The 27,390-nt window shown below is 41.3% G+C and overlaps 1 protein-coding gene across 1 annotated transcript; it reads left to right on the top strand.

The window, feature by feature from the left end:
- The first annotated feature begins 6,354 nt into the window (after positions 1-6,354).
- On the top strand, positions 6,355-26,816 carry LOC139411309 (lysosomal acid phosphatase-like). Its single transcript, XM_071157468.1, has 11 exons — positions 6,355-6,560; positions 7,082-7,177; positions 14,063-14,149; positions 14,414-14,566; positions 14,703-14,801; positions 15,845-15,934; positions 16,592-16,724; positions 19,911-19,999; positions 20,529-20,635; positions 20,797-20,972; positions 25,866-26,816. Exons 1-11 carry the CDS (start codon positions 6,474-6,476, stop codon positions 25,994-25,996), a joined length of 1,248 nt encoding a protein of 415 aa, XP_071013569.1. The 5' UTR covers positions 6,355-6,473; the 3' UTR covers positions 25,997-26,816.
- The last annotated feature ends 574 nt before the right edge of the window (positions 26,817-27,390 follow it).

The following is a 27,390-nucleotide window of genomic DNA, read 5'->3' as shown; positions in this document are numbered from 1 at the left end:
ACTTTGGACAGGAGGGTTGAGAGGGCATGGTTTAACTACTTACCATGTCTTTACTCTAAAGCCCCATTCGTACAACCTTCTGTCAAATAGTTTCTACAGTATTACAACACTAAACTCAAACTGGTTTGTCTAATCTGCATTGGCAAGAATGATGGAGCACACTATTGGACAATCCTCAAGAGAGACTGTTTCTTTCATTGCTTATCATTGAGTGGGGAAGTTGTTTACACTTTAGTTTTTTCTGTAGAAGAGCCATTTTCTATTTCTGGTTTTGAACATTGAAAATAATAGTTCCACAACAGACACTCTCATTGTTCCGATACTGTTGCCATAATAGTTTTGCTGTGTCTATGCATACAGTGCATTAGGAAAGTTTTCAGAGTCCTTGACTTTTTCCACATTTTGTTACGTTACAGCTTTCTTCTAAAATGGATTAAATGAAATAATCATTATCAATGTTTACACAATACCCCATAATGACAAAGCGAAAACAGGTTATTATAATTGTTTTCAAATCTATTAAAAAAAACATAAAGAAAAAAATATTGGAAGACTAGTTAGGATTGAGGGAAAGATGAAAGGCGCAAAGTATAGAGATCCTTCATGAGAACCTGCTCAGGATCTCAGACTGGGGCGAAGGTTCACCTTCCAACAGGGCAACGATACTAAGCACAGAGCCAAGACATTGCAGGAGTGGCTTCGGGACAAGTCTCTGAATGTTCTTGAGTGGCCCAACCAGAGCCCGGACTTTAACTTGATCGAACATCTCTGGAGAGACCTGAAAAAAGCTGTGCAGCGACGCTCCCCATCTAACCTGACAGAGCTTGAGAGGATCTGCAGAGAAGAATGGGAGAAACTCATCAAATAAAGGTGTGCCAAGCTTGTAGCGTCATACCCAAGAAGACTCAAGACTATAATCGCAGCCAAAGGCTCTTCAACAAAGTACCTCGTAAAGGGTCTGAATTCTTATGTAAATGTGATGTTTCCAGTGGGTTTTTATTGATACATTTGCAAAAAAAATCTAAACCTGGTCTTGCTTTGTCTTTATGGAGTAATGTATGTAGATTGACGAGGGGAAAAAACAATTTAATCCATTTTAGAATAAGACTGTAACTTAACAAAATGTAGATCATGTCAAGGGGTCTGAATACTTTCCGAATGGTTGGTGTGTGTGTGTGTGTGTGTGTGTGTGTGTGTGTGTGTGTGTGTGTGTGTGTGTGTGTACAGTAGCTGGTGGTCTATCGGTTCACTAATAATGAAATCAGTTCTGGTTCCAGAGGGGATCTCAATGCTGTTACACATAGCCATGATAACCAAGTTACCCTGACTTAAAAGAACAAGATGTGTTATTATCTTATTTTAACTTTACATTATGCCCTGTGTTGTAGTAGATCACGGGTTAATACTGACTACACCCTTCCCTTATTTATTTCTACCCACAACTTTTGAATCCGGTATTAATTAAACAGATACAGTGCATGAGCTGCCTTTCCAATTGATGTGAACTTTCCACACACATTCATTTGAAAAAGCAACATACAATGTAAATGTGTGTCTGTTGTTTTGACAATGTAATAATATATGCCATTTAGCGAACGCTCTTATCGAAAGCTAGATACAGTAATTTATCCATAGATTTTACGTGCGTTTGGCGCTGGGAATCAAACCCACAAGCCTGGCGGTGCAATGCCATGCGCTACAGGATCACACATTTATAATGTAATATGTGTTTATCACAGTCAATAAGTGATAAGTCTATTAGCAGTGTAATAATAGTTTATAACAATGTATAGCACATTTACCAATGCACAGATTTGTTTCAAGAGCCTATTTTGTTTTCAGAATCCTCAGACCCATGACAGGGAGCAGCATGGGGGACAGTGACATCTAGTGGAATGGAAATTAAACTATTATACCAGATATTCAAATGTCAATCATTAGTTCCTTTTCAATTTATTTACATTTAACATTATTGTTTAATACATGTTGATGCTCCTTATTAAAATAATTACGTTTTAGAATGGAATACCTATTTAAGCAGTAAGGTACGGGGGGGGGGGGGGGGGGTTTGTTCATAATAGCAATAACGCACATCGGGGGTTTGTGGTATATGGCCAATATACCACAGCGAAGGGCTGTTCTTATGCACGACAGGGGTCGCAGAGTACCTGGACACAGCCCTTAACCGTGGTATATTGGTCATATACCACAACCCCCCGATGTGCGTTTTTGCTATTATAAACTGGTTACCAACGTAATTAGAGCAATAAAAATAAATGTTTGTCATACCCGTGGTATACGGTCTGATATACCATGGCTGTCAGCCAATCAGCATTCAGGGCTCACCACCCAGTTTATAAATACAAAAAAACAATAGAACTCAACAATAAGCCGGTACTCTGTAATGGTACACCGTGTATATAGCCAAATTATCGTTACTCATTTTGTATGTACTCGTGTTATTTCTTTCTTCTTGTATTATTTCAATTTTTCTCTGTATTGTCGGGAAGGTCCGTAAGTAAGAATTTCACTGTTAGTCTACACCGGTTGTTTAAAAAAATATATTCGAAGCCTCAATACCTAGTTTAAATAGCATGAAAATGGGAGGGTATGATCAGAGAAACAGAACGCATCTCGAAATAGACAAAAATACATACTACAATTTGTGATATTGTGTATAAGTAAACGGGTGACTTAAAAAAAAAAACGATTGCGCGATTTGCAAATAAGCTTGTTGACCAATCAGGACCTGAATATGACTGCACGTCACATAATTTAACGCGTTCATTTTTTTTTTTACATAGTGTAAACAATGTGTATTAACTATCACTCGTATTTCATATCAATCAACGATTCATCTATGCTATGATGCTTGTAAAGTTGTCTCGCGCACCTGCCCTTCCCCAAGCTCTTAATCCGTGTCAGGTATTGGACCTAGAAGAGTTGGAGAGTGTGGAGAGCCAGGATAGAAGTAAGGTCCTGTGATGTGGGGATTTTAATGCCCACAACACACTCTGGGGGGACGGACGGACAACACGATCTGGATGGATGGAAATGGCCAAGTGATGGTAAATTTGATGAAAGTTAAAGATCTGGTGTGCCTGAATGATGGCCGAGGGACTAGGATTGATGTAGTTACAGGGAAAGAGTCTGCATTGGACCTCACCCTGGTATCAAGTGCGATGGCAGGAATCTGTGAGTGGGAGGTATGGGAGGAGTCGACAGTAGGGAGTGATCATTACCCCATAGTATGCACAGTAAGCCAGAGGGAGGAGGAGGTATCAGTGGATGGAGTAGTGTTTGAATGGGCAAAGTGGGATCAGTTTCAGGAGTTAAGTGAGCGGGTGATGGCTCGGCTGGATTTGTGAGGGGAAGGGGATAGTATGAATAACTGGGTGAAAGCCGCTTTAGTGGGGGCAGCTACTGAGGTGATACCTAAGAGTTCAGGGAGGAGGAGGAAAGCAGTCCCACGGTGGGACAATGGTGAGGTGTAGGAACAGGGCATTTCGAGCTCTGAAAAGGACACAACTTCCAACATCTGATTCAGTATAAGCAGGCCCAGGCTCTGAGGAGAACTATTCGTCAGGCAAAGAGGTCATGTTGGCGTCGATTTTGTGACACCATTGGAAGGGCGACACCAGTGGTAGAAGTGTGGGGGATGATTAAGAGGATGAGTGGGATCAGAAGGGAGTGGGATTATCCAGTGTTGACGAGGGGGAAGGATGTGGCAGTAACAGATGAGAAGGCAGAGATGATGGCCAAAGCGTTTGTCCAAGTGCATATCTTGGACAAACGGCAGAGGGGGAGAGCAAGAACAAGAACAAGAAAGAAGCATCCTTGAGTGCTGGATAGGAGGGAGGATGTAAATTATGCGTTGAATGCACCATTTACAATGGCAGAGGTGAAAAGGGCAATATGTAAGTCTGGGTTAACTTCACCTGGGAAAGATGAGGTGTGCTGTGTTATGCTGGCCCATCTTAGTGATGAGGCACTGGATAAAGTATTAGTGTTGTACAACAGAGTGTGGGAGGAGGGTAAACTACCAGGCAGCTGGAAGGAGGCAGTAGTGGTACCAATCCGGAAGCCGGGGAAGGACCCAACGAGGCATACAAGCTATCGGCCAAAAGCCTTAACATCACATGACTGCATGTAAGATTATGGAGTGTATGATAACGGAGAGGCTAACTTACTTCCTAGAGAGCAGGGGGTTAGTATCGCCACATCAGAATGGATTCAGGAAGGGTAGGGGAACAATAGACCCAGTGCTCTGCTGAGAAGCAGAGGTCAGGAAGGCTCAGGTGAACAAGGACTGTTGTAGCTGTATTTTTTTGAGGTGTAGAAAATGTATGATGTGGAAGGAGGGGTTGTTAATCCAGTTTGTTATTATGGGGGTAGGAGGAAGAACGTACAACTGAATAAAGGATTTCCTGTTTGGAAGGTCTATCCAGGTGAGGGTGGGGAAGTCTCTCTCAGGCAGCTGCGTGGTGGATAATGGTACACCACAGGGGAGTGTGATTAGTCCTCTGTTGTTCTCAATCATGATCAATGATGTTTACTCTCAGGTACAGCCGGATAATGGGAGGGCGTTATTTGCAGATGATGGGGCCTTATGGAAGAGAGGAAGAAATGTGCCATATATAGTCAGGAAGGTATAGGAAGCAATTGATGAGGTAGAGCGGTGGGCATTAATGTGGGGATTCAGGTTCTCTGTAGAGAACTCAGACCGTGTTCTTTACAAGGAGGAAGGTGGGAGATGATGTAGGCTTGAGGTTATATGGGAGAAACTTGGTGAGGGCCTTCAGGTTCCTTGGGGTATACTTTGATACTAGAATGACTTGGGCAGAACACATTGAGAGAGTGGTGGGAAGTGTAAGAAGATACTAAATGTGATGCGCTGTCTGACAGGGAAGGAGTGGGGGGCTAGGTGTGCCTCATTGAAGACCATATATGTTGCATTGATCCAATCTGTAATAGACTATGGAAGTATAGTGTATGGTTAGGCAGCCCGTACATCATTGTAAAGAGTAGATGTCATACAGGGACAAGGACTCTGGAATATGTAGTGGGGTGTTTTGGACGTCCCCAGTGGCTGCACTACAAGTGGAGATGGAGGAAATGCCATTGCAGATTAGGAGATAGCAGCTGGCAATGAATTATTGGGTCAGCCTACAGGGACATGGGGTATCTCATCCTGCGAAAGGGATTTCAGGCATGCTGGGAACATGAGCGAAGACAGAACACAAGCTTTGGGTGGGTTGGTAATACCCAGGCGAAGGAGATGGGACTGCATGGAAGGGAGTTTAATCCAATGGTAGCTATCTCTGTGAACCCACCATGGCAACTCCCACCTCCAATAGTAGATCTAGCAGTATTGGAGAGACTAGGGAAAGATGGGGAGGGTGTTGATCCATCAGATTTGTTTGAAAGATGTCTGGATACTGTGTTTCAGAATTTTGTGGCCATTTGCACAGATGGTTCAAAATATCCAATGACAGGACGCACTGGGTCAGCATTTGTAGTGCAGGAATGTGGGGTGAGAGTTAGGAAATGTATTACAGATCATCTGGCTGTATATACGGCAGAGGTGATGGCCATACTGTTGGCCTTGCAGTGGGTGGAGGAAGTTAAGCCAGCTAAGGAGTCTCCAGTCCTTTATATCACGTAGCAGACGACCTGCTTTATGAGGTGCTACAAACCCATGGCAGGAGTAAACAAATGGGTATACAGATAATATTTGCATGGGTCCCAGCTCGTGGGAGTGGAGGGGAACGAGGCAGTTGATGTACTGGCTAAACAAGCACTAAATAGTGGGGATGTTGATGTGGTAGTTTAAATGTGGTAGTTTAAATGAGCAAGGCAGAGGCAAAAAGCATGATATGGACAGTGATGGTGGAGAAATGGCAGGAGCAGTGGAGTAGAGATACTAATGGCAGGCATTTATTTCAAGTACAGAGGAATGTTGGGCAGGGGAGAATGGCAGGAAGGGACAGAAGAGAGGATGCTATATTTACAAGATTAGGGATGGGACACAGCCAGTTGAATAAGATATTGTATGTGATAGGAAAGCATCCAACAGGAAAATGTGAGTATTGCCAGGAAACAGAGACTGTGGAGCATGTATTGATACAGCGGGAACATTATTGGAGGGAAAGAGAGAGGATGAGATATAGTATGAGGGAGAAGGAAATACAGGAAATTAGTTTAAAGAGTATATTGAGTAGGCACATAATTAGATATAGTCAAATATTTTGTTATCTTTTTTAAGAGCAACGGGTCTGGCAGGTAGGATTTCGGTTCTCCCTGTCTCTGGCCCACACTCCAGTACAGTAGGTGGCGGTAATGCACCATAACGTTGGATGCCAACCGCCGATAAACCCCACCGAAGAAGTTCATCTTTAGCTTGTTTGTGCCTCTATTCTTTATTCTGAATGGTTGTTTTATAGCTACAGTTTTCAACCGACTAGCCGTTGAAGATGAACTCCACTGTATTGCTATTATTGACAATGTTCGTTGTATTAGGCAAAGTTGTTGGAGACAGAAGACTGACATTTGTAACTGTGGTGAGTATGCTAGTTATCTAGCGTATATAGTTGATATGCAAGTTGACTTTTAGCTGAAGTTCGCCAGCTAGGGGAAATAACGTTAGCTAGCAAAACATGTTCTGCTGTTGGCTAGCATTGGCTCTGGTAAACCGTATCGAGTCTGGACAGTTAGTGCTTTGTATCTTGCTAACTTTAAGCTAATAACGATTAACTGTTGCCTGTTTTAGGTCTGTACAAGCTAACGTTAGTGACCCCATTGACTATTTCACGTAACGTTAACCAACTACGATACTGGATTGTTACTATGTTGAGTTTGCTTTAGTAAGTGTGGCGATGTTAATGCAAGACAAAATATACATTTATTGAGTTTAGCCTAATTGTGGTGTGGTTTTCGCTGAACTTCTTTGCTGCTTGTGCTGGAAATGGAACAGCCCAGCTGTTCAACCAGTTTGTCACTTGCCTAGAATATCATGTTTGGGTGACTTTAATAGATTTTCAATGTTGAACAATGTCTGTATCCTATTACATGTTTTACCTAGCTTTACCGTCATGGTGACCGATCACCTGTCAAAGCCTACCCTACTGATCGCTACCAGGAGAGCTCTTGGCCTCAGGGCTTTGGACAGCTCTCGCAGGTAAAGGCCAAAAATGTATTTTGACTGAATAACACTAGCCTAAATTTCAGAACCTGTTTTGCTAACATTTCACTACTTGTACTCAGTGTCATGCTAATGCCATGTTTAGCTTTTAATCTTTTATATTTGACTTGCCAAGTCCATTAACCTTTATTTATTATTAACTCGGCAAGACCGTTAAGAACAAATTCTTCTTCTTATTATTATTTTTTTTAACTCTGTTTATTAAGTTTTAGACACACACAGACAAAGCAATATAAATAATATACTCAACTAGAAAAAAAAATACAAATAAAAAATACAAATAAAAAAATAGCTTTAAAGATACCATACTTTGGTTAAACACACCAGGCAGAAGGCTACAGAGGTTAAAGGGCAATCTATAGTACAGGGACAGAACAAACACCTCACCATTGTTCCTGTAAACAGTCAAGGGATAAGGGTGGAGAAATGCAACCACTCACAGACAGTCATGGCTACAGATCGACCATCCACTGGACCAAAAATAAAGTTTACAATGCTTTAAAATAAATAAAAAAAATAGAATGATTATTCATGTAGGTGTGAACAAAATGTAAAAATAACTGGGGAAAAGAAGCTCACACTTCAGTCTCTGCCCGGGCAAGATGAACAAGGCATCCGCGGATCACAATCAATAAGCACATGGACCTTAATGCCCCCCCCCAGCAAAAACACAGAGAGAAGCTCCTCCAACCCTTAAGTCACAGGGGGGTCAAATACAGACTTATTTTTGTTTTAATTGGAATGACATCAGAGGATGGACTGTTTAAAGTAAGACCGGAATGGAGCCCAAGCCTCATTAAACAGTTTGGGGTTCCCACGTGAATTGAATTGAATTTTTTTCTAGTTTCAGAGAGCACAACACATCCCTCACCCAATATTTATAAGATGGGGGAGCTGCCATCTTCCAGTTCTGTAGTATTAGCCGTCTAGCTAAAAGAGTTGTATAAGCAACAGTGTCCGACTGGATTCTTGATAGGGGGGTACCCATGGGCAGTACTCCAAAAAGGGCTGTAAGGGGAGACGGATCTATAACAATGTCATATATATCAGAGAAACATTTAAATATGAATTCCCAGAAACCTGACAGTTTATGACAGCCCCAAAACATATGCAACAGTGTGGCTGGTTCCACTTTACATCTGACACAGGTAGGATCAAAATCAGAGAATATTCTTCCATGTTTGGCCCCCCGACCAGTGGATACGGTGAACCACCTTGAATTGAATGAGGCTGTGTCTAGTGCTAAAAGAGGACGAGTGCACCCTGTGCAGCACAAATTCCCAGGCGTCTTCCCCAAGTTCCTCCCCCAAATCCTTTCCCCATCGAGTCTTTAAAGGCACCAAAGAAGGGTTCTGTAAGTCATGAATGATTGCATATACATCTGAAATTGCGCCCCTAGAAAGCTTGTTCAGCTCCAAGATGCTCTCTATAGCTGTATTCGCAGGCCTATTGGGAAATCCAGGTGTGTTAGCTCTGACAAAGTTTCTAGTCTGGAGAAAGCGGAAAAAGTGGGATTGGGGGAGATTGAACTTTTTCTGCAGCTGAGAAAAAGAGGCAAATGTATCATCAAATAATAATTGGGCTAGCGAGGAGAGGCCTAGTGAGTGCCAAATGCCAAAAGCCCCATCATTCAAAGATGGAGGAAATAAAATGTTCTGATTGATTGGGCCTGATAGAGAAAAGCCTCGGAGGCTAAAGGCTAAACGGAACTGATTCCAAATTTTAAGAGACTGCTTTACAATTGGGTTGACACACCTTTTGCCTAGGGACACTGGGAGAGACGAACACAGCACAGAGGAAAGTGCTGCAGGTTTACACGATTCAGACTCCATCTGGACCCAGAGTGGTCTAGGGCCAGTAGGATCAGTCTGCAGCCAGTACAAAATGCATGAATGTTTGATCCAGTGAAATAAAAAAAGATTTTGGAATTAAAATGGGTAAACATTGAAATAAATATAAAAATTTGGGCAACACATTCATTTTAATGACATTAATCCTTCTGATAAGAGAAAGGGGTAGCGAATTCCAAAAAGTAAAAGATTGTTTCAATCTGTATGCTAGAGCAACAAAGTTTTCCTGAAACAAATTTGAATATTTCCTTGTCACCTTTACTCCCAAGTAGGCGAATTGATCCCGGACAATCCTAAACTGAGAACTTGTAAAAGAGCACTTTAAAGCAGCCTTGTTTATCGGAAAAAGCTGACTCTTGCCTAGATTCAGCTTGTACCCTGAAATTGATCCAAACTTTTTAAGAACAGATAGGGCATGTGGCAATGAGGTATCGGGGTTGGAGATAAACAAAAGGAGGTCGTCAGCATATAGCGAGACTTTCTGCTCCCAGCCCGCCCTGATTATGCCTTGAATGGCATCATTAGAGCGTAGTGCAATGGCGAGAGGCTCGATTGCCAAAGCAAACAACAAGGGGGAGAGTGGGCAACCCTGTCTGGATCCGCAGTGCAAGGGAAAATAGTCAGAGGACAAGTTATTAGTCCGTACCGAAGCCATGGGGGAAAAATAAAGAATCTTTAACCACGCAATGAATTTGGGGCCAAAGCTAAATCTATAAAGGGCAGCTGTTAGGTAATCCCACTCAATGCGGTTAAACGCTTTTTCGGCATCAAGTGAGACCACCACCTCCGGGTCCTCCGACGCTGGGGAGTACAGTATATTCATAAGGCGCCTAATATTGAAAAATAAATGCCTATTTCTCACAAAGCCAGTCTGGTCAGAGTGTATTACTTGGTGCAGCAAGCCTTTCATACGGATGGCTAAAAGCTTAGCTAGGATTTTGTAATCACAGTTTAAAAGCGAGATTGGGCGATAGGATCCACATTCCAGGGGGTCTTTGTTTTTCTTTAGTAGTAATGAAATTGAAGCCTGATAAAGACTAGGCGGTAGCTTTGAAGTATTAAGGCACTCTGCAAATAGTCGAGACAAGAATGGGCAAAGCAGACCAGAAAACGTCCTGTAAAATTCGGTTGGGAAACTGTCCGGACCTGGTGATTTACCACTTTTCATTGCGGACACTGCTGTTGCAATCTCCTCAAGCGTAAATTCTTCTTCTAGACAGTCATGGGAGTCTGTATCAATTGAAGGCATATTCAAGCCATTAAAGAAGGAGTCAATCAGCAAAGGGTCTTGAGGGGATTCAGAGGTGTAAAGCGCAGAGTAATTTTTAAAAAATTGATCATTGATCTCTTTATGTATAACTGTGGTGGCACCAGACGGGGTCCTTATTTGTGGGATTAAACGTGAGGCCTCAGATTTACGGATCTGATGCGCAAGGAGTTTACTGGCCTTGTCGCCTTGTTCATAGACTTTGTATCGAGCTCGCAAGAGTAACTGTTCAGCTTGCCTGGTAGAAAGCTCATCAAATTCAGATTGGAGTAGTTGGCGCTCTTTATGCAGATCAGTGGAAGGATCCGTAGCATACTTCTCATCCAATGTGGCTATGGACTCGCTCAGGTCCCGAAGTCGCTGGTAGCGAACTCTGTTTTGGTTGGCTGTATAAGAAATAATTTGGCCACGTAGGTATGCTTTGAGAGACTCCCATATGGTAGAGCAGGACATACCTTTTGTTGAATTAGTTTCTAGGAATAAGGTGATTTCAGAAGAAATGAAATTGACAAACTCCTTATCTGAGAGTAAAATGGGGTTGAGACGCCATTGATAACACAGGAGGTCGCTGGGGAAACTCTAGTTCAAGCACTAATGGTGAATGGTCAGAGATAACAATACTCTCGTAAGTACACTGCCGAAGGTTAGGCAGAAGTTTTTTGTCCAAAAAGAAGTAATCAATCCGGGAGTATGTTTGATGAACATGAGAATTAAAGGAATACTGTCTATCTGTAGGATGTAGGAAACGCCAGGCCTCAAACATAGCATATTTCTGAAGAAAGGATTGAATAAGTAGGGCACATTTAGATGGGCCTGTATTTGTTTGTGAGGACTTGTCAAGAACTGGGGACATTTTACAGTTGAAATCCCCCCCTAAAATCAACAAATGAGAATCTAAATTGGGAATAGCAGACAGAAAGGAAGAAATGAAACTTGTGTCATCCCAATTGGGAGCATAAACACTAGCCAAAACAAGAGGGGTAGAAAACAGTTCACCGGTTACTATGACGTATCGTCCCTTAGGATCAGCAATAACCTCAGAAGCTACAAAGGGAGTAGCTTTATCAACCAGAATAACAGCACCTCTTGATTTACTATGAAAGTTTGAGTGGAACACTTGACCAACCCAGTCCTTACGCATCCTAAAATGCTCACCAGTCCTCAAGTGAGTCTCTTGTAGAAATGCAATATTTGCATTCAAACCCTTTAAGTGTGTCAACACCCTCTTACGCTTCACCGGGTTGTTAACCCCTTTGGTGTTCCATGAAATGTACTTGATCGCATTATTTCGGCCCCTCTGGGCATTCCCGTTATTCAACCCTGTCATTAGAGCATAGAATGGAAAAGCAATGAGCGCCCAAAACCCCCAGAATAACTTGTCTCAGAGTAATAATGTACGGTGGTAAATGTTTGGAAAAAGTACAGAAAAAAAAAACTAAAAAGACAGAATGACAACATTAGAACTGAACAATTCAACCTGCCCCCCCACCCCCTCCCCCCATCCCAGACAATACCTCCCCAAACGAGGTACAAGCCTAAATAGAACATGTTCTCTTCGCACAGTATGTCTGTGAGAGTGCGTACTTAAACCTAAACCCACAGTCCCGCTCTTTAAAGTCGCGTTTTGTTAGTGGATCAAGCAGCAAAATAAATAAAATGTATAAAGTCTCTCAGCCAAAAATCTAATTTGAAGTAAGGAAATCGTAGTAAGACAATCAAAAATAATAGTAATTATAATAGTGGTCTAGTTGACGCTGAGACAGCTTACAACCAATACCAAAAAACTACGTGTGCGCAACGTTGAACGTTTGCTGGGCATAAATGACGCTCAAAACTTTTACAATTAAAGTGAGATCCCAAAAACCGTGTAGCCTCGGGAGACATTTACTGTTTACTGGGTCAATGCAAACGGATGCAGTAAACAAATAACCAAAAATATTTTGAGGCACTGTGTAAACAAACTAAATAGGTGAGCGAGACAGCCTAGAAACACAGGAGTTAAGTAAAGCCTTAATACAATTAAATGAAAATGACTGAATGCTTGTAAGGCACGCACACTAGATGATCAAAACATTAGATCACATCAAATAAGCCTGAATAGTTTCGCCAACTATACAAGACTAGCCTGTTATATCTAAACATAATTGTACCACAGGTGGGTTACTTACTATCCACAGTTCGCAAGCAACAGTTGCTGAACTGTGAGCATGTTCAAGACTTCTTGATGTGACGTTGAATGTGAGCCATAGCCTCATCTGGAGATTCAAATGTGTAGTCTTTACCCTCATGAGATATCCATAAACGGGCCGGGAATCGCAGTCCATACTTCACACTTGGATGGTCCCGAAGTACTCGTTTGGCCTGTCCAAAAGCTGCGTGCTGCCTGGAAACAGTGGGGGAGTAGTCCTGGTAGATGGAGAAGCTCTGTCCTTGAAAGCTCAGAGCGGTATTGCGGGCTCGTCGGAGGATCTCCATCTTCTCATGAAAAAAGTGCAGTCGAAGAATTATGTCACAGGGCCTCTCCCCATGCCGGGGGTTTGGGCGCAGCGACCGGTGGGCTCGATCAATCAGGGGCTTTTTATCTAAGGCAAGAACATCCTTCAGCAGCCCCGAAACGAAATCCGTGGCGCGATGCATTTCCGCTGACTCTGGGACCGATACAAGTCTCAGATTATTGCGGCGAGAGAATCCCTCTAAACTCACACACCTCTTCTTCACCTTTTTCAAATCCGCAGCTAGGCGTTTAACTTCAGTCTCCAGGGATGTAGTTAAATCGGAGACATTAGTAGCGGAGGCTTCCAGTGCTGCAATCGTTGTAGTGTGTGACGCAGTTGTTGTTTTGAGTAATGTGATTTGCCGGCACAGTCTCCTTCCGCAGGATGGTTAAATCTGCTTTTAAAGTATCAGAAACCTCCTGTATTCTGACCTCAATCGTAGCAACCACCTGTGTTTTAATTTCAACTATCTCAGAGCGTAGTAGTTTGATGGCCTCGAATGTTCATTTCAGCGCCGCCAGGCCAAGCCGCACCCCCGGGTAAAGTGTGCGTCCCCGGGCCCTCAGACTCAGGAGAGGGCGGTGATGAGAGCGGGTCTTGTAGGCCGGGTTTTCTCAAAGTCATGCTTTTGGCCTTATGCTTGGTCGACATGCTGACATTCGGAAGCAAAGTAGTCTTGGTTTTTACGGAAAGGGATCACCAAATTAATATTTGAAAATAAATATGGTTCTGCTGCAAAATTCACATAAACTTTAAGAATACCACAGGAGCAAACGGAAAACACGTCAGTCGCACATGGCCCTCAAATTTTTATTTTCAATGATGGCCTAGGAACAGTGGGTTAACTGCCTTGTTCAGGGGCAGAAAAACAGATTTGTACCATGTCAGCTCGGTGAATCGAACTTGCAACCTTTCAGTTACTAGCCCAACGCTCTAACCACCCTGCTGCCCAATTAAGAACAAATTCTTATTTAAATTGACGGCCTACCGGGAAACAGTGGGTTAACTGCCTTGTTCAGGGGCAGAACAACCGATTTCTACCTTTTCAGCTTGGGGATTCGATCCAGCAACCTTTGTTACTGGCCCAACACTCCAACCACTAGGCTACCTGCCAACTTGATAAGGAGTGGAATGATACCTCAAACTAACTTTTACCCAAGCTAGAATGAGTGTTGAAGAAGGATCCTGATGCACTGACGGGTGTGGTTCTTGCTGTACTAATAGCACACTGTTTCTATGATCCCTACAGGAAGGAATGAGGCAGCACTTTGAGCTGGGACAAGCGCTGCGGAAACGCTATCAGGGTTTTCTCAATGATACCTATGACCGACGTGAGGTAATTTATAGTTTAGTTCCTTGTTGAAACTATGATGGTACTATCTCTGTCACACAATCATTTCAATGAGAAAAGTGAAGATAAAGATTTGCAAATTGTATTGAGTGTTTCGCCCATGTTAAACAAACTGTGCACTCTGTCCAAATAATGGACTCTCTTCCTATAATGCACTAGGTCTTGAAGTATGTAAAGCCAGCTCTAGGCTGTAGCCACAACTGCAAAAATAAGTGATAACCACTACCCCTCCTATTGTTCATTGTCTAGATTGCTGTGAGAAGCACAGACTATGACCGGACCTTGATGAGTGCAGAGGCCAACTTGGCTGGATTGTACCCTCCCAATGGATCACAGGTCTTCAACCCAATACTGGAGTGGCAGCCTATTCCTGTTCACACTGTACCCCAGTTTGAGGAGAGGGTGAGCAGGGTGCTGAGGTCTTTGGTGACATCCAAAGATGAACAGCTGCCACAAAATACATTCTGAATATGATTGTTTTAAAGAATAAGTTATTGGCTACCTCCATACTAATGTTTCCATCTAAAATGTATTTCAGCTTTTGTCGTTTCCCATTCCGGGTTGCCCTCGTTATAAAATCCTCATGAATGAGACAGAACACTCAGAAAAGTACCTCAACGTGACATTTCTATACAAAGTAAGTGTCACTGAAATTAAGGCGAAAACTGGCTAATGAGGCTAGATACTTATTCCTTTGAATAGGGATTACCTTTTCGTTAACTGTCTATGGTTTGAGGCACAAACTGTTAGTACATCTGTATTTTTGTTTGTCACACGCAATATCAAAGGCAGCTCTGGGTCGATTTTGACGAAACTTCTGTGAATTATGCATCTTGCCAGAGATCTGCATTTACAAAATTAAACTGATTGGCCAGATGGTGGCGCTATAACAAGTGATTGAAAATGCTAACTTTGTTAGGTCACGCCCCTACTAACCCCGTTTGACCTAAAGTCATGAAATAATGGACATGGTTGCCTCTCCTCACAAGGATCAAATTTGCTTCAGGGACCCAAGATGAATTTTCTGCCACTAAGACTTTTTTGAAAAACACTATTCTGTCACCGATTGACGATCTGCACGAAACATGATATGTGTCCTCTATGGACAAAGGTCTCTCAACGCAATACTTTCCAGACTAGTACCTAAAACAACATGGCCGCTATTGCCCAGTAAACATTCATATGGGTGTGGTCTGGCACATAAATTCATATAAATCAGTCAATGATATTTGTGTTTTAACAAAATTTAGTACACATGTTGCAAACACTGTCAAGACTCAACATATACAATAACATTCATATTGGCCACAAGGTGGCGCTAGAATGGGCACGTTTACATCTCTTGATCTGTTTGACTCCGAGTGATAATTAGGTACACGTGCTCAGGGATACAAGTCTAGCTAACCCACGTGATATTTCAGATACCACTTGCCCGATTTTGACGAGACTTGGGTGAATAATGCGTCTTGCCATAGAGATCCGTCATTTACAAAATTACACTGATTGGCCTAGGGGGCGCTGCATAATTTGTGGGGGATGGCATGTTTGCTGTTGCCTTGTTTCTACCTTGTTTTGAATTTCTTCTCCATCACTTGCCAACCACACATGTTGGCACACATCAATCTTAACTTTGAATGCCCCTTGTCTAGATTATCATTGTTTGATCCTTTGCTCTTACAGGACTTAATAACGATGATACAGGAGAGAACTGGTCTGAAGAACACCAACATTGAGACTGTTTGGAGTGTCTATGACACCCTGTTCTGTGAGGTAAGAAGCTTATATTACCTATGATAGCTATAATTCCTTACAGTTTTATCACTTTGCTTACTATCCATGCAGAATATATTTTTTGCGACATGTTACAGAATTTCCACCGTACAGTTTGCCATAAATCATGCAGATTAAGTGAATGTTTAACTTTTACGTTAGTATGGGAAATGTTACCACAGGCAAAATTTTAGCTAGTGAGGAACCACAGTGGTTTATGAAAGTGAAAATAGAACTGTGAGCTGGTGCTGTGGCTACTCAGCCTTATGACTGTTGAGAGGTGTGGGAAGTCATATGTCAGTCTACTCTGGTCAGCTGAAATCAACCTGCCATGTAAAGACATTTGGAAATGGTTGGGGAGACACATGCAGCAATGTGGTCATAGATTGTCTCCGGCCAGATCAAAACAATTATTTGTATATCAAGAAATGTGTTCAATAAGAAATTTAGCCTATATCTACTTTCATTTTATTGGTGGTAACCTTGTTTTATTCGATGTTCTACACTGTAATGGTAGCAATATCATGCTATTTTACTTTAGAGACAACAGCATGTAGATTGGATTATCTTACAAACATTGTTGTGTAATTTCACCTTGATGCAGTGTCATGATTATATTGGGCTTTTAGTTTTCATTCTCCATCCATGTAATTTCAGGCAAGGCACAACATGACCGCTCCTGACTGGGTGACCCCTAACATCATGGATGATCTGAGAAAGCTCAAGGACTTTGGCTTTGAAATCATGTTTGAGGTCTACAAGCATCAGGAGAAAAGCCGGCTCCAAGGAGGTAATGCCAACTGTCAGAATTGGGAAGGGCAGAAACTTGTTTTAGCTTAGCTATCTACATTCCCTTTGTATGTGCTATTTAGTGATAGCCAAGGCTGCGGAGCTGTAGGTAACTGTCCTGTCCCACCTCTCTGGTTTCCTTTTCCCCACACCTGGGCCCAGTTTTTCCAAAAGTTCTATCTGGATTTCGTCTGTCGGATAGATTTAAATGCATAGAAATGGAATGAATAGAACAGACGTGGTGGAAATTCTACCTTTAACTAATAATGAGGAGAGGCAAAGTCAATAATCAAAATATCACTTTTATTAACTTATTATAATAAGAGGCTGGTTGCACCACACAGGTGAAATGGAGTGAGAGCCTCCTGTACAAAGAGTACCCGGCCTTATATAGTCAAGTTATCCCATTCAAGCATCTGCAAAAACACGTGACCCTGTGTACAGTGCCTTGCAAAGTATTCATCCCCCTTGGAGTTTTTCCTATTTTATTGCATTACAACCTGTAATTTAAATATATTTTTATTTGGATTTCAAAATAGTCCAAATTGGTGAAGTGAAATGAAAAATATAACTTGTTAAAAAATATTCTGACATTTTTTGATACAAAAAATGGAAAAGTGGTGCATGCATATGTATTCACCCCCTTTGCTATGAAGCCCCTAAATAAGATCTGGTGCAACCAATTACCTTCAGAAGTCATTATTAGTTAGGTTGCACACAGGTGGACTTTATTTAAGTGTCACATGATCTCAGTGTGTGTGTGTGTATATATATGTATGTATGTATGTATGTATGTATGTATGTATATATGTATATATATGTTCTGAAAGGCCCCAGAGTCTGCAACACCACTAAGCAAGGGGCACCACCAATCAAGCGGCACCATGAAGACCAAGGAGCTCTCCAAACAGGTCAGGGACAAAGTTGTGGAGAAGTTCAGATCAGGGTTGGGTTGTAAAAAAATATAAAAAACTTTGAACAACCCACGGAGTACCATTTAAATCCATTATTAAGAAATGGAAAGAATACGGCACCACAACAAACCTCTCGAGAGAGCCGCCCACCAAAACTCACAGACCAGGCAAGGAGGGCATTAATCAGAAAGGCAACAAAGAGACCAAATATAACCCTGAAGGAGCTGCAAAGCTCCACAGTGGAGATTGGAGCCGTACACTCCGCAGAGCTGGGCTTTAATGAAGAGTGGCCAGAAAAAAAGCCATTGTTCAAAGAAAAAAATAAGCAAACACGTTTGGTGTTCGCCAAAAGGCATGTGGCAGACTCCCCAAACATGTGGAAGAAGGTACTCTGGTCAGATGAGACTAAAATTGATATTTTTGGCCATCAAGGAAAACACTGTCTGGCGCAAACCCAACACCCCTCATCACCCCGAGAACAACATCCCCACAGTGAAGCATGGTGGTGGTAGCATCATGCTGTGGGGATGTTTATCCATCGGCAGGGACTGGGAAACGGGTCAGATTTCAAGGAATGATGGACGGCACTAAATACAGGGAAATTCTTGAGGGAAACCTGTTTCAGTCTTCCAGAGATTTGAGACCGAGACAGAGATTCACCTTCCAGCAGGACAATAACCCTAAGCATACTGCTAAAGCAACACTTGAGTGGTTTAATGGGAAACATTTCAATGTCTTGGAATGGCCTAGTCAAAGCCCAGACCTCAATCCAATTGACAATCTGTGGTATGACAAAGATTGCTGTACACCAGCAGAACCCATCCAACTTGAAGGAGCTGGAGCAGTTTTGCTTTTGAAGAATGGGCAAAAATCCCAGTGGCTAGATGTGCCAAGCTTATAGAGACCCAATAAGACTCACGCAGCTGTAATTACTGCAAATGGTGGCTCTATAAAGCTTTGACTTTGGGGGGGTGAACAGTTGTTTCAAAAAAATGTTTAAATGTGCATCTTCAAAGTGGTAGGCGTGTTGTGTAAATCAATTGATACAACCCCCCCCCAAAAAATATATTTTCATTGCAGGTTGTAAGGCAACAAAATTGGAAAAATTCCAAGGGGGATGAATACTTTCGCAAGCCACTGTGTGTGTGTGTGTGTGTGTGTGTATGAAGGGAGACAACTGGGTGAAAAGGTTGCCTCTGTCTGTTGCAACTGAGTGAGGACAATCGGGACCAGAATGACAGAGGAAGTATGTCTGGATTTACTTCCTAACAGTAGCTCAACGGTTCCCCCATATTGGGCAAGCAAGTGCCTTTAACTGACGGCCCAGATTATGTATGGTCGTACTGGTCACACACACACACAAAACATTAATATTTCGCCCAGAAACAGGCTCCAAACAGAATAGCTTTATCGTTGGTGTGCAGGATATAACCTTTACTGTCTCCAGCTAACTTAAGAGGAACCAGTCTGTTTCTGTCAATTCTTGGCTGAGAGCCCAGACATCATGGGGTCATTCTACACACACAGAACAGTTAGAACAGGCCTCTATTAATGCGCACACACTTTTCTATCTTATGAGTTAAAAAAAATGAACTCAAGCACAATGCCTAGGCTTAAAGACAGTTATTTTAGTACAAAAGCATTAGTAAGGTTTAACAGAAAATGCCTTCACACAAATCCTTGGCCACATGAGATAAATGTGACCATTTGCACCAATCATCCTAAAATCACAAAATAAATGAGGTTGTGTTGTCTTACAATAACTTCAAAACAATGGTATTAAATTATGTAGAATACTATCATTCTGTGCTCTTGCAGACATTGATTCAGCTTTGATCTTACTTTGGTAAACAAGCACCATTTGCCAGAGTAGCCTGTTCTCTACGGGTAGAGCACAGACTGTGCGTAAAGTAGAGGGTCCTGCACATTCGCAGAAGCTTCGGGTAATTTATCTGTCGGGAAGAGGAGTCCATTAAAGTTGGATCGGCAGCCACTCCGTTTAGCTATTGCAATTATTCATATGGCCATCAAATATATGGAAGAGGGACTAGAGATTTGAATATGCACTCATACATCTTTGAGTTGAGCATACTAAGCCAAACGGTTAAACTACTTTGCACGTCATCGAGATAAGAGTAACCCCACACCCACCATTTGATGTCAGCTGATGTTTTATGTAATGCCAATAGCACTGAAGGAATGAGATAAGAGATGGTAAATATTCTCATTGTCTAGATAACTCACTTATATGCTTTTACTACTCCATCAAATAGGTGTCCTATTGGGTAGCATTGTAAATAACATCTCAGAGTCTGCACTTCCCGACTCTAATCGCCGTCTGAAGATGATGATGCTCTCTGCGGTAAGCTTTTAAATCTTGTCCATGATCTCCTTTTTATGTGGATGCTTTATCCTGTTTGCTGGAAATTGTTCATCTAATGCAGGGACGGGTAACTGGTGGCTCATGCAGCCGGTGGCCCCTGTTTTGTAGGCCCGCGGATCAATTTACATTTTGGGGGAGGAGAACTCAATCGGGGTCTCAACTTACTGTTTAGAGTTAGAATAATAAAATACACATGGTGGACTTCTGAAATTTGGTTGTGCATCAGCTGTCACTCAATTAGCCCATGTTAGCAATTTTTTTGTTTGTTATAATTTAGTCTAGTGGCCAGTCATCTAAACTTGTGGTAAGCATGGCCAAATTATCGACCGGGGTGGGGCCATTGCTCCGCCCCATGGCAAAATGTATAGAATTGCAGGGGGGGGGGGGGGGGCTGTGTAACTGTGGCCACTCATGATTTTTGTTGTTGTTGTATGTGTGTGTATGGCCCCCACCCCCATCAAAGTTGCCTATCCCTAATCCAATGCTTGAGTCTTGTGTTACTTTTCAGCATGACACCACCATTGTGGCTTTGCAGTCGAGTTTGAGTATCTTCAATGGAAAGCAGCCACCCTATGCCTCCTGCCACATATTTGAACTCTACCAGGAAGACAACGGGTAGGTTGTACTGTGATGGAATAAGACCCAAATAGCTATTCCAAGCTTTATGTAGTTATACTGTATTATCTCGAATAAGCTAAATTCAGTCAAAATAATTATATATATCCGATTTTGAGATCTGCTGTCCGTCTGATATAGAAAGTTTAACTCCTCTTTAGATCATTCACAGTGGCCATGTTTTACCGCAATGACACCAGAAGAGCGCCTTACCAACTGGCTGTACCTAGCTGTGACCTCTTCTGCCCCCTGGAGGACTTTGTGCGCCTCACCAAACCATCCATCCCAGAGGATTGGGGCAAGGAGTGCATGGTGGAGTCTCCTAGAAAGGATAAAGGTATGATGGCCGTTTGATGAAGAACCTTGAAGCCATAGAATGTGTAACACATTAAAGGAATACCTCAGGATTTTGTCAGAAGCCATTTATCTACTTCCCCAGTGTAAGATGAACTTGTGGATACAATTTTTTTGTCTCTGTGTGCAGTTTGAATAAAGTTGCTCACTAGCGTTACCTATAGACTTCCAGTCATTGCACTAACGCTAGTTAGCATTGGCTTGCAAAACTACCTCCTACTTCCTTCATACTAGACACACAAAATTGTATCCACGAGTTCATCTGACTCTGGGGAAATAGATAAAGGGACAAAATCTCGAAGTATCCCTTTAATTAAAAAGATGCAAGAAAGAAGATTTTGACACCCACTGTCTCTGATTGTTCTGAAATGGTTTCTGTAGTTAGAAATGGAAAAGATAAGCATTTAGTCGACATTGTTTTGTTGAAATATCATTTGATCTCTGAGAAATTAGCCTTATTAAATTGCACCTCCCCTCTACGCACACCTCGTCTATCTCTATCTGCTTAAGCACGGTTCATGACACTGTTCACACCCCTCTTGTTGGTGGAGAGAACATTTCAGGTTTAACACTAATTTTCTTGCAATTCTATACATTTTGCCATGTGTATTCATGGGATATTTGAGTGACTCAAACATTACAAAATCTATGGGTTAAAAAACCTAGCTACTAAAAAACATTAGCTGGCATGAGCTACTTGATTTTTACGTTTCTGACAAGTTATAAATGGCTCTAACGTTTGTCAGTCATTACACAAGAAACAGATGATGCACTACCCATTTTTGAAATTGCACCTTTTGCGTTCTACTATTACAACTTAAAACAGCAAGTTCAAAGATGCAGTAAGTTCCTGTTAATGCCAGTATGTATGATGGGACATAAATTAAACGGGCCTATTTATATAAAGAATATGAATTCTGAGGGCAGAAATGATTAAATATTAAAGCATTAGACCTCTCACTAAAGACATCAGTCATACAAAAGGTATTCTTAAATTCAAACTGGTTCTCTAGCAAATTAGTAAGTATGTTTTCCCTTTATTCAGATTATAACCGCTCACTTTCGGTTATTTGAAAACGAAATAATCTCCAAAATGTATTATTTTTCAACCAACCTTAGAAAGTTGCCATTTCAGTTTAATCACCCTGAAAAGAGAACAAATAATACAAAAATATTGTGGTTGAACTCAAATATACTAATTGGGGAGTTACGTCACACATGCAGTTAACACAGATATATGGAAATGTCTGCTCTACCCAAAATTACAACCTAATTGCAGCATTACCGCAAAAAAGGAAGAGGCACGTGGAAGGGGGAAAAAGTAAGGAACTTCTCTGTCGGCCCTGCATTAACGACCAAAATTGGTTAAAGAAAATTGTGATCAATTTAGATATACCAGTTTCAATTAAGGACCAAAAAATGGGCAGCTATGCCATATAAAATGCTAAATAGTTGAGAGATTTTTTTTATGTACAGTGGCTTGCGAAAGTATTCACCCCCTTTGGCATTTTTCCTATTTTGTTGCCTTACAACCTAGAATTAAAATTGATTTTTGGGGGTGTTTGTTTCAATTGATTTACACAACATGCCTACCACTTTGAAGACGCTAAATATTTTTTATTGTGAAACGAACAAGAATTAAGACAAAAAAACAGAACTTGAGAGCCAACTTTTGCAGCAATTACAGCTGCAAGTCTCTTGGGGTATGTCTCTAAGCTTGGCACATCCAGCCACTGGGATTTTTGCCCATTCTTCAAGGCAAAACTGCTCCAGCTCCTTCAATGGTTTCTGCTGGTGTTCAGCCATCTTTGTCATACCACAGATTGTCAATTGGATTGAGGTCTAGGCTTTGACTAGGCCATTCCAAGACATTGAAATGTTTCCCATTAAACCACTCAAGTGTTGCTTTAGCAGTATGCTTAGGGTCATTGTCCTGCTGGAAGGTGAATCTCTGTCTCGGTCTCAAATCTCTGGAAGACTGAAACAGGTTTCCCTCAAGAATTTCCCTGTATTTAGTGCCGTCCATCATTCCTTGAAATCTGACCAGTTTCCCAGTCCCTGCCGATGGATAAACATCCCCACAGCATGATGCTACCACCACCATGCTTCACTGTGGGGATGTTGTTCTCGGGGTGATGAGGGGTGTTGGGTTTGCGCCAGACAGTGTTTTCCTTGATGGCCAAAAAGATCAATTTTAGTCTCATTTGACCAGAGTACCCTCTTCCACATGTTTGGGGAGTCTGCCACATGCCTTTTGGCGAACACCAAACATGTTTGCTTATTTTTTTCTTTGAACAATGGCTTTTTTCTGGCCACTCTTCATTAAAGCACAGCGGAGTGTACGGCTTAAAGTGATCCTATGCACACAGGTACTCTAATCTCCGCTGTGGAGCTTTGCAGCTCCTTCAGGGTTATTTTTGGTCTCTTTGTTTCCTCAATGATTAAAGCCCTCCGTCTGTTTGGAGAGCACCTTGGTTTTCATGGTGCCGCTTGATTGGTGGTGCCCCTTGCTTAGTGGTGTTGCAGACTCTGGGGCCTTTCAGAACAGGTGTGTGTATATGCCCAGTTTGGACATTTTCACTTAGGGGTGTACTCACTTTTGTTGCCAGCGGTTTAGACATTAATGGCTGTGTTGAGTTATTTTGAGGGGACAGCAAAGTTACACTGTTATACAAGTTGTACACTCACTACTTTACATTGTAGCAGTGTCATTTCTTCAGTGTTGTCACATGAAAAGATATACTCGAATATTTACAAAAATGTGAGGGGTTTACTCACTTTTGTGATATACTGTATATATTGCACACAGGTGGACTTCAATTGTGACTCCTGAAGGAAAAACACCAAGGGGGATTAATAATTTGGCAAGGCACTGTACTGATTCCATGGCACATGGTTTATGAATTGACATGCAAAACGACACCGGATTCAAAACTTTTAATTATTTTACAAAATTATTGTAACCAGTAGAATGCTATATACTACCGTTCAAAAGTTTGGGGTCACTTACATACAGGAAATTAGTTGCAAAATAAATAGGAAATTATGTTTTTTTAATAGAAATAGTAATTGTCCTTCAAACTTTGGCTTTGTCAAAGAATCTTCCATTTACAGCAGTTATAGCCTTGCAGATCTTTGGCATTCTAGTTGTCAATTTGTTGAGGTAGTCTGAAGAGATTTCGCCCCATGCTTCCTGAAGCACCTCCCACAAGTTGAATGGGCTTGATGGGCACTTCTTACGTACCATACGGTCAAGCTGCCCCCACAACAGCTCAATAGGGTTGAGATCTGATGACTGCTGGCCACTCCATTATAGACGGAATACCAGGTGACTGCTTCTTCCCTAAATAGTTGTTGTATAGTTTGGAGCCATACTTTGGGCCATTGTCCTGTTGTAGGAGGAGATTGGCTCCAATTAAACACCGTCCACAGTATATGGCATGGCGTTGCAAAATGGAGTGATAGCCTTCCTTCTTCAAGATCCCTTTTACCCTGTACAAAATCCCCCACTTTACCACCACCAAAGCACCCCCAGACCATCACATTGCCTCAACCATGCTTGACAGATGGCGTCAAGCATTCCTCTAGCATCATATTTTTTTTCTGCACCTCACAAATATTTTTCTTTGTGATCCAAACACCTCAACTTAGATTTCTGTCAATAACACTTTTTTTCCAAGCTTCCACTGTCTGTTCTTCTGCCCATCTTACAATTTTATTTTTTGGGGCCAGTCTGAGAGATTGCTTTTTCTTTGCAACTCTGCCTAGGTCAGTCGCCTCTTCACTATTGACTTTGAGACTGGTGTTTTGCGGGTACTATTTAATGAAGCAGCCAGTTGAGGACTTGTGAGGCATCTGTTTCTCAAACTAGACACTAATGTACTTGTGCTCTTGCTCAGTTGTGCACTGGGGCCGCCCACTCCTCTTTCTATTCTGGTTGGAGACAGTTTTCACTGTTCTGTGAAGGGAGTAGTACACAGCGTTTTACGATATCTTCAGTTTCTTGGCAATTTCTTGCATGGAATAGCCTTCATTTCTCAGAACAAGAATAGACTGACGAGTGTCAGAAGAAAGGTCTTTGTTTCTGGCCATTTTGAGCCTGTAATCGAACCCACAAATGCTGATGCTCCAGATACTCAACTAGTCTAAAGAAGGCCAGTTATATTATTATTATTTAAATCAGGACAACAGTTTTCAGCTGTGCTAACATAATTGCAAAAAAAATGTCAAATTATCAATTTGAAATGATAAACTTGGATTAGCTAACACAACGTGCCATTGGAACACAGGAGTGAAGGTTGCGGATAATTTGCCTATGTAGATATTCCATAAAAATCAGCTGTTTCCAGCTACACTAGTAATTTACAACATTAACAATGTCTACATTTTATTTCTGAACAATTTGATATTTTAATGGACCAAAAAAATTGATTTTCTTTCTAAAACAAGGACGATTCTAAGTGACTCAACTTTTGAACAAATGTATGTATATTATTATTTAATTTTTTTACCCCTAAAAAATAATATATGGGGGATTGGAAATGATGCAGACAATTACATTGATGGAAGCTACAAACTATCTGCAATGTTAAAGCTGAGCCACCACCTAGAAATTAGGAAAAAAAGAGGACATTTGGACAATATATTTATTAAATATATGAATTCTATAAATTGGCCAATTTTGGGTGCAATTAGCTGAATTTTTTTCAGAGAAATTATATTTCAACAAAATAAAGTTGCAGGAATGCTTATGTTTCTAGCTGCAGGAACTATTTCAGAACACTTTGAGATGTTGGGTGTCATGGCTTGCTGAAATGACATGGAGCGACTAATATTGTGTGTTTGTCATATCTACTGTCTTCTCTGGTCTCATCAGAGGTGGTCATCGGACTAGCAGTTTGTGGCTGTTTGCTCTTCCTCCTTATCGTCCTCCTGCTCGCTGTGCTTTGTCGGCAACGTGATCCCTCCAACGGATACAGTCAGATTCACACTGAGATTGAGTCTTGACAAATGTTCAAACTCCACCATAGGCAGGATTCATGGGATAGTGAAGATGTTTGAATGCCTCAGTTCTGCCCTCTGGTGGGGATGCAGGAAAAGGGAACACTGGACTGCTTTTAGTGCAACTTTTATTTTTTAAATATTTCCTTCAAAGTGGACTGTGGCCTTTTACCAAAAATTCACAGAAACTTACTTGAGGGGACAAAGATTATCTAGTCCTCTAGTCATCTGTTGTCATGGTAAGTATTCCTAAGCTTGTAAATGAAGTCGGCTACTGGATTTGGACAACTGCCTTTTTAATGTTTTCAAATACTACTTGTACTCATTTTACTCACGGGTCCAAGTCACCTATCCAGCGTTCTTACAAAATGTGGACCACTGGATGCTTCATGCTTGTTTGATTCTCCCCTTGAAGAATAATGATCATTGTGACACTGAACCTGAGGACTGCTTGTGCTTCATTCTCTCCAAGGAACAGATTTTGTCCAACACTGTACTGAGCATTCTTCTAGCAAGTAATTTTATAAAGAATGCTATTTATTTCCCCTGGTGGTGACTGTCATGGTACTTGGAGAAGCCTTCACATCACGGTACTCTTGGTGAAGGCTTTGCTCTATATGTCAGAGGAACCTACTAACAAGCCTGTCATGCTTTGTGCCTTGGGCTGTTAGATTCCATTTAAGGCACAGCAATTCATTTATTTGCTGAAAGTGCTACATGTATCTGTCACTGCCCTCGTTCTGCTCTTTTAAAACTGCCTCTGAGGTTGTTTAGTTTAAGCACAAGTGATGACTATTTAATCTGCATCAGTTTTTTCACCCCCCCCTCCCAAAAAAAGTTTAAATAAATAAATACATTGTAATTATTACAGTAATATACCTTTCTAAATTAGAGTGCAGAGTTCACAAACTGAGGAGGCTCTCTATCAAACAAGTCAGAGTATTTCAAGCAGATACTGTATTCTTAAATTAGTGCTGAGCGATTAGTGCTTTTTGAGGTTGTTTTGGTTGTATTTTTTTAAACCTTAAATGCCTTGTGGGTTGAATGCTGTAACGCTAAATAAACAATTAATGAAAGTCCAATGTTTGTAGTGACTGCTTATTAGACATTTACATGACTTTACTATAAAATATTTCAGTTTTATATATTACATTAGATTTTATTTTACTATTTAATTCTGTCATCTCAGCTCTATACAAAATAAAACAAAAGTCCACAATGTTGGTAGGCACTGTAGATTACTGCTTATCACTTATTAACCATCATGCATTCTATAATGATACTATAATACAATATTTCAATTCTGTATATTTTATTTGACTTTCATTTCTATAGAGCTGCTGCCTATGCTGTCTGACAATCACTTTTAGTAGTTAAGTAAATAAGGTATACTTTTATGA

The sequence above is a fragment of the Oncorhynchus clarkii genome, chromosome 6 (assembly GCF_045791955.1).
Source record: "Oncorhynchus clarkii lewisi isolate Uvic-CL-2024 chromosome 6, UVic_Ocla_1.0, whole genome shotgun sequence".
NCBI lineage: Eukaryota > Metazoa > Chordata > Actinopteri > Salmoniformes > Salmonidae > Oncorhynchus > Oncorhynchus clarkii.
This window is presented reverse-complemented; position numbering and strand designations above follow the sequence as displayed.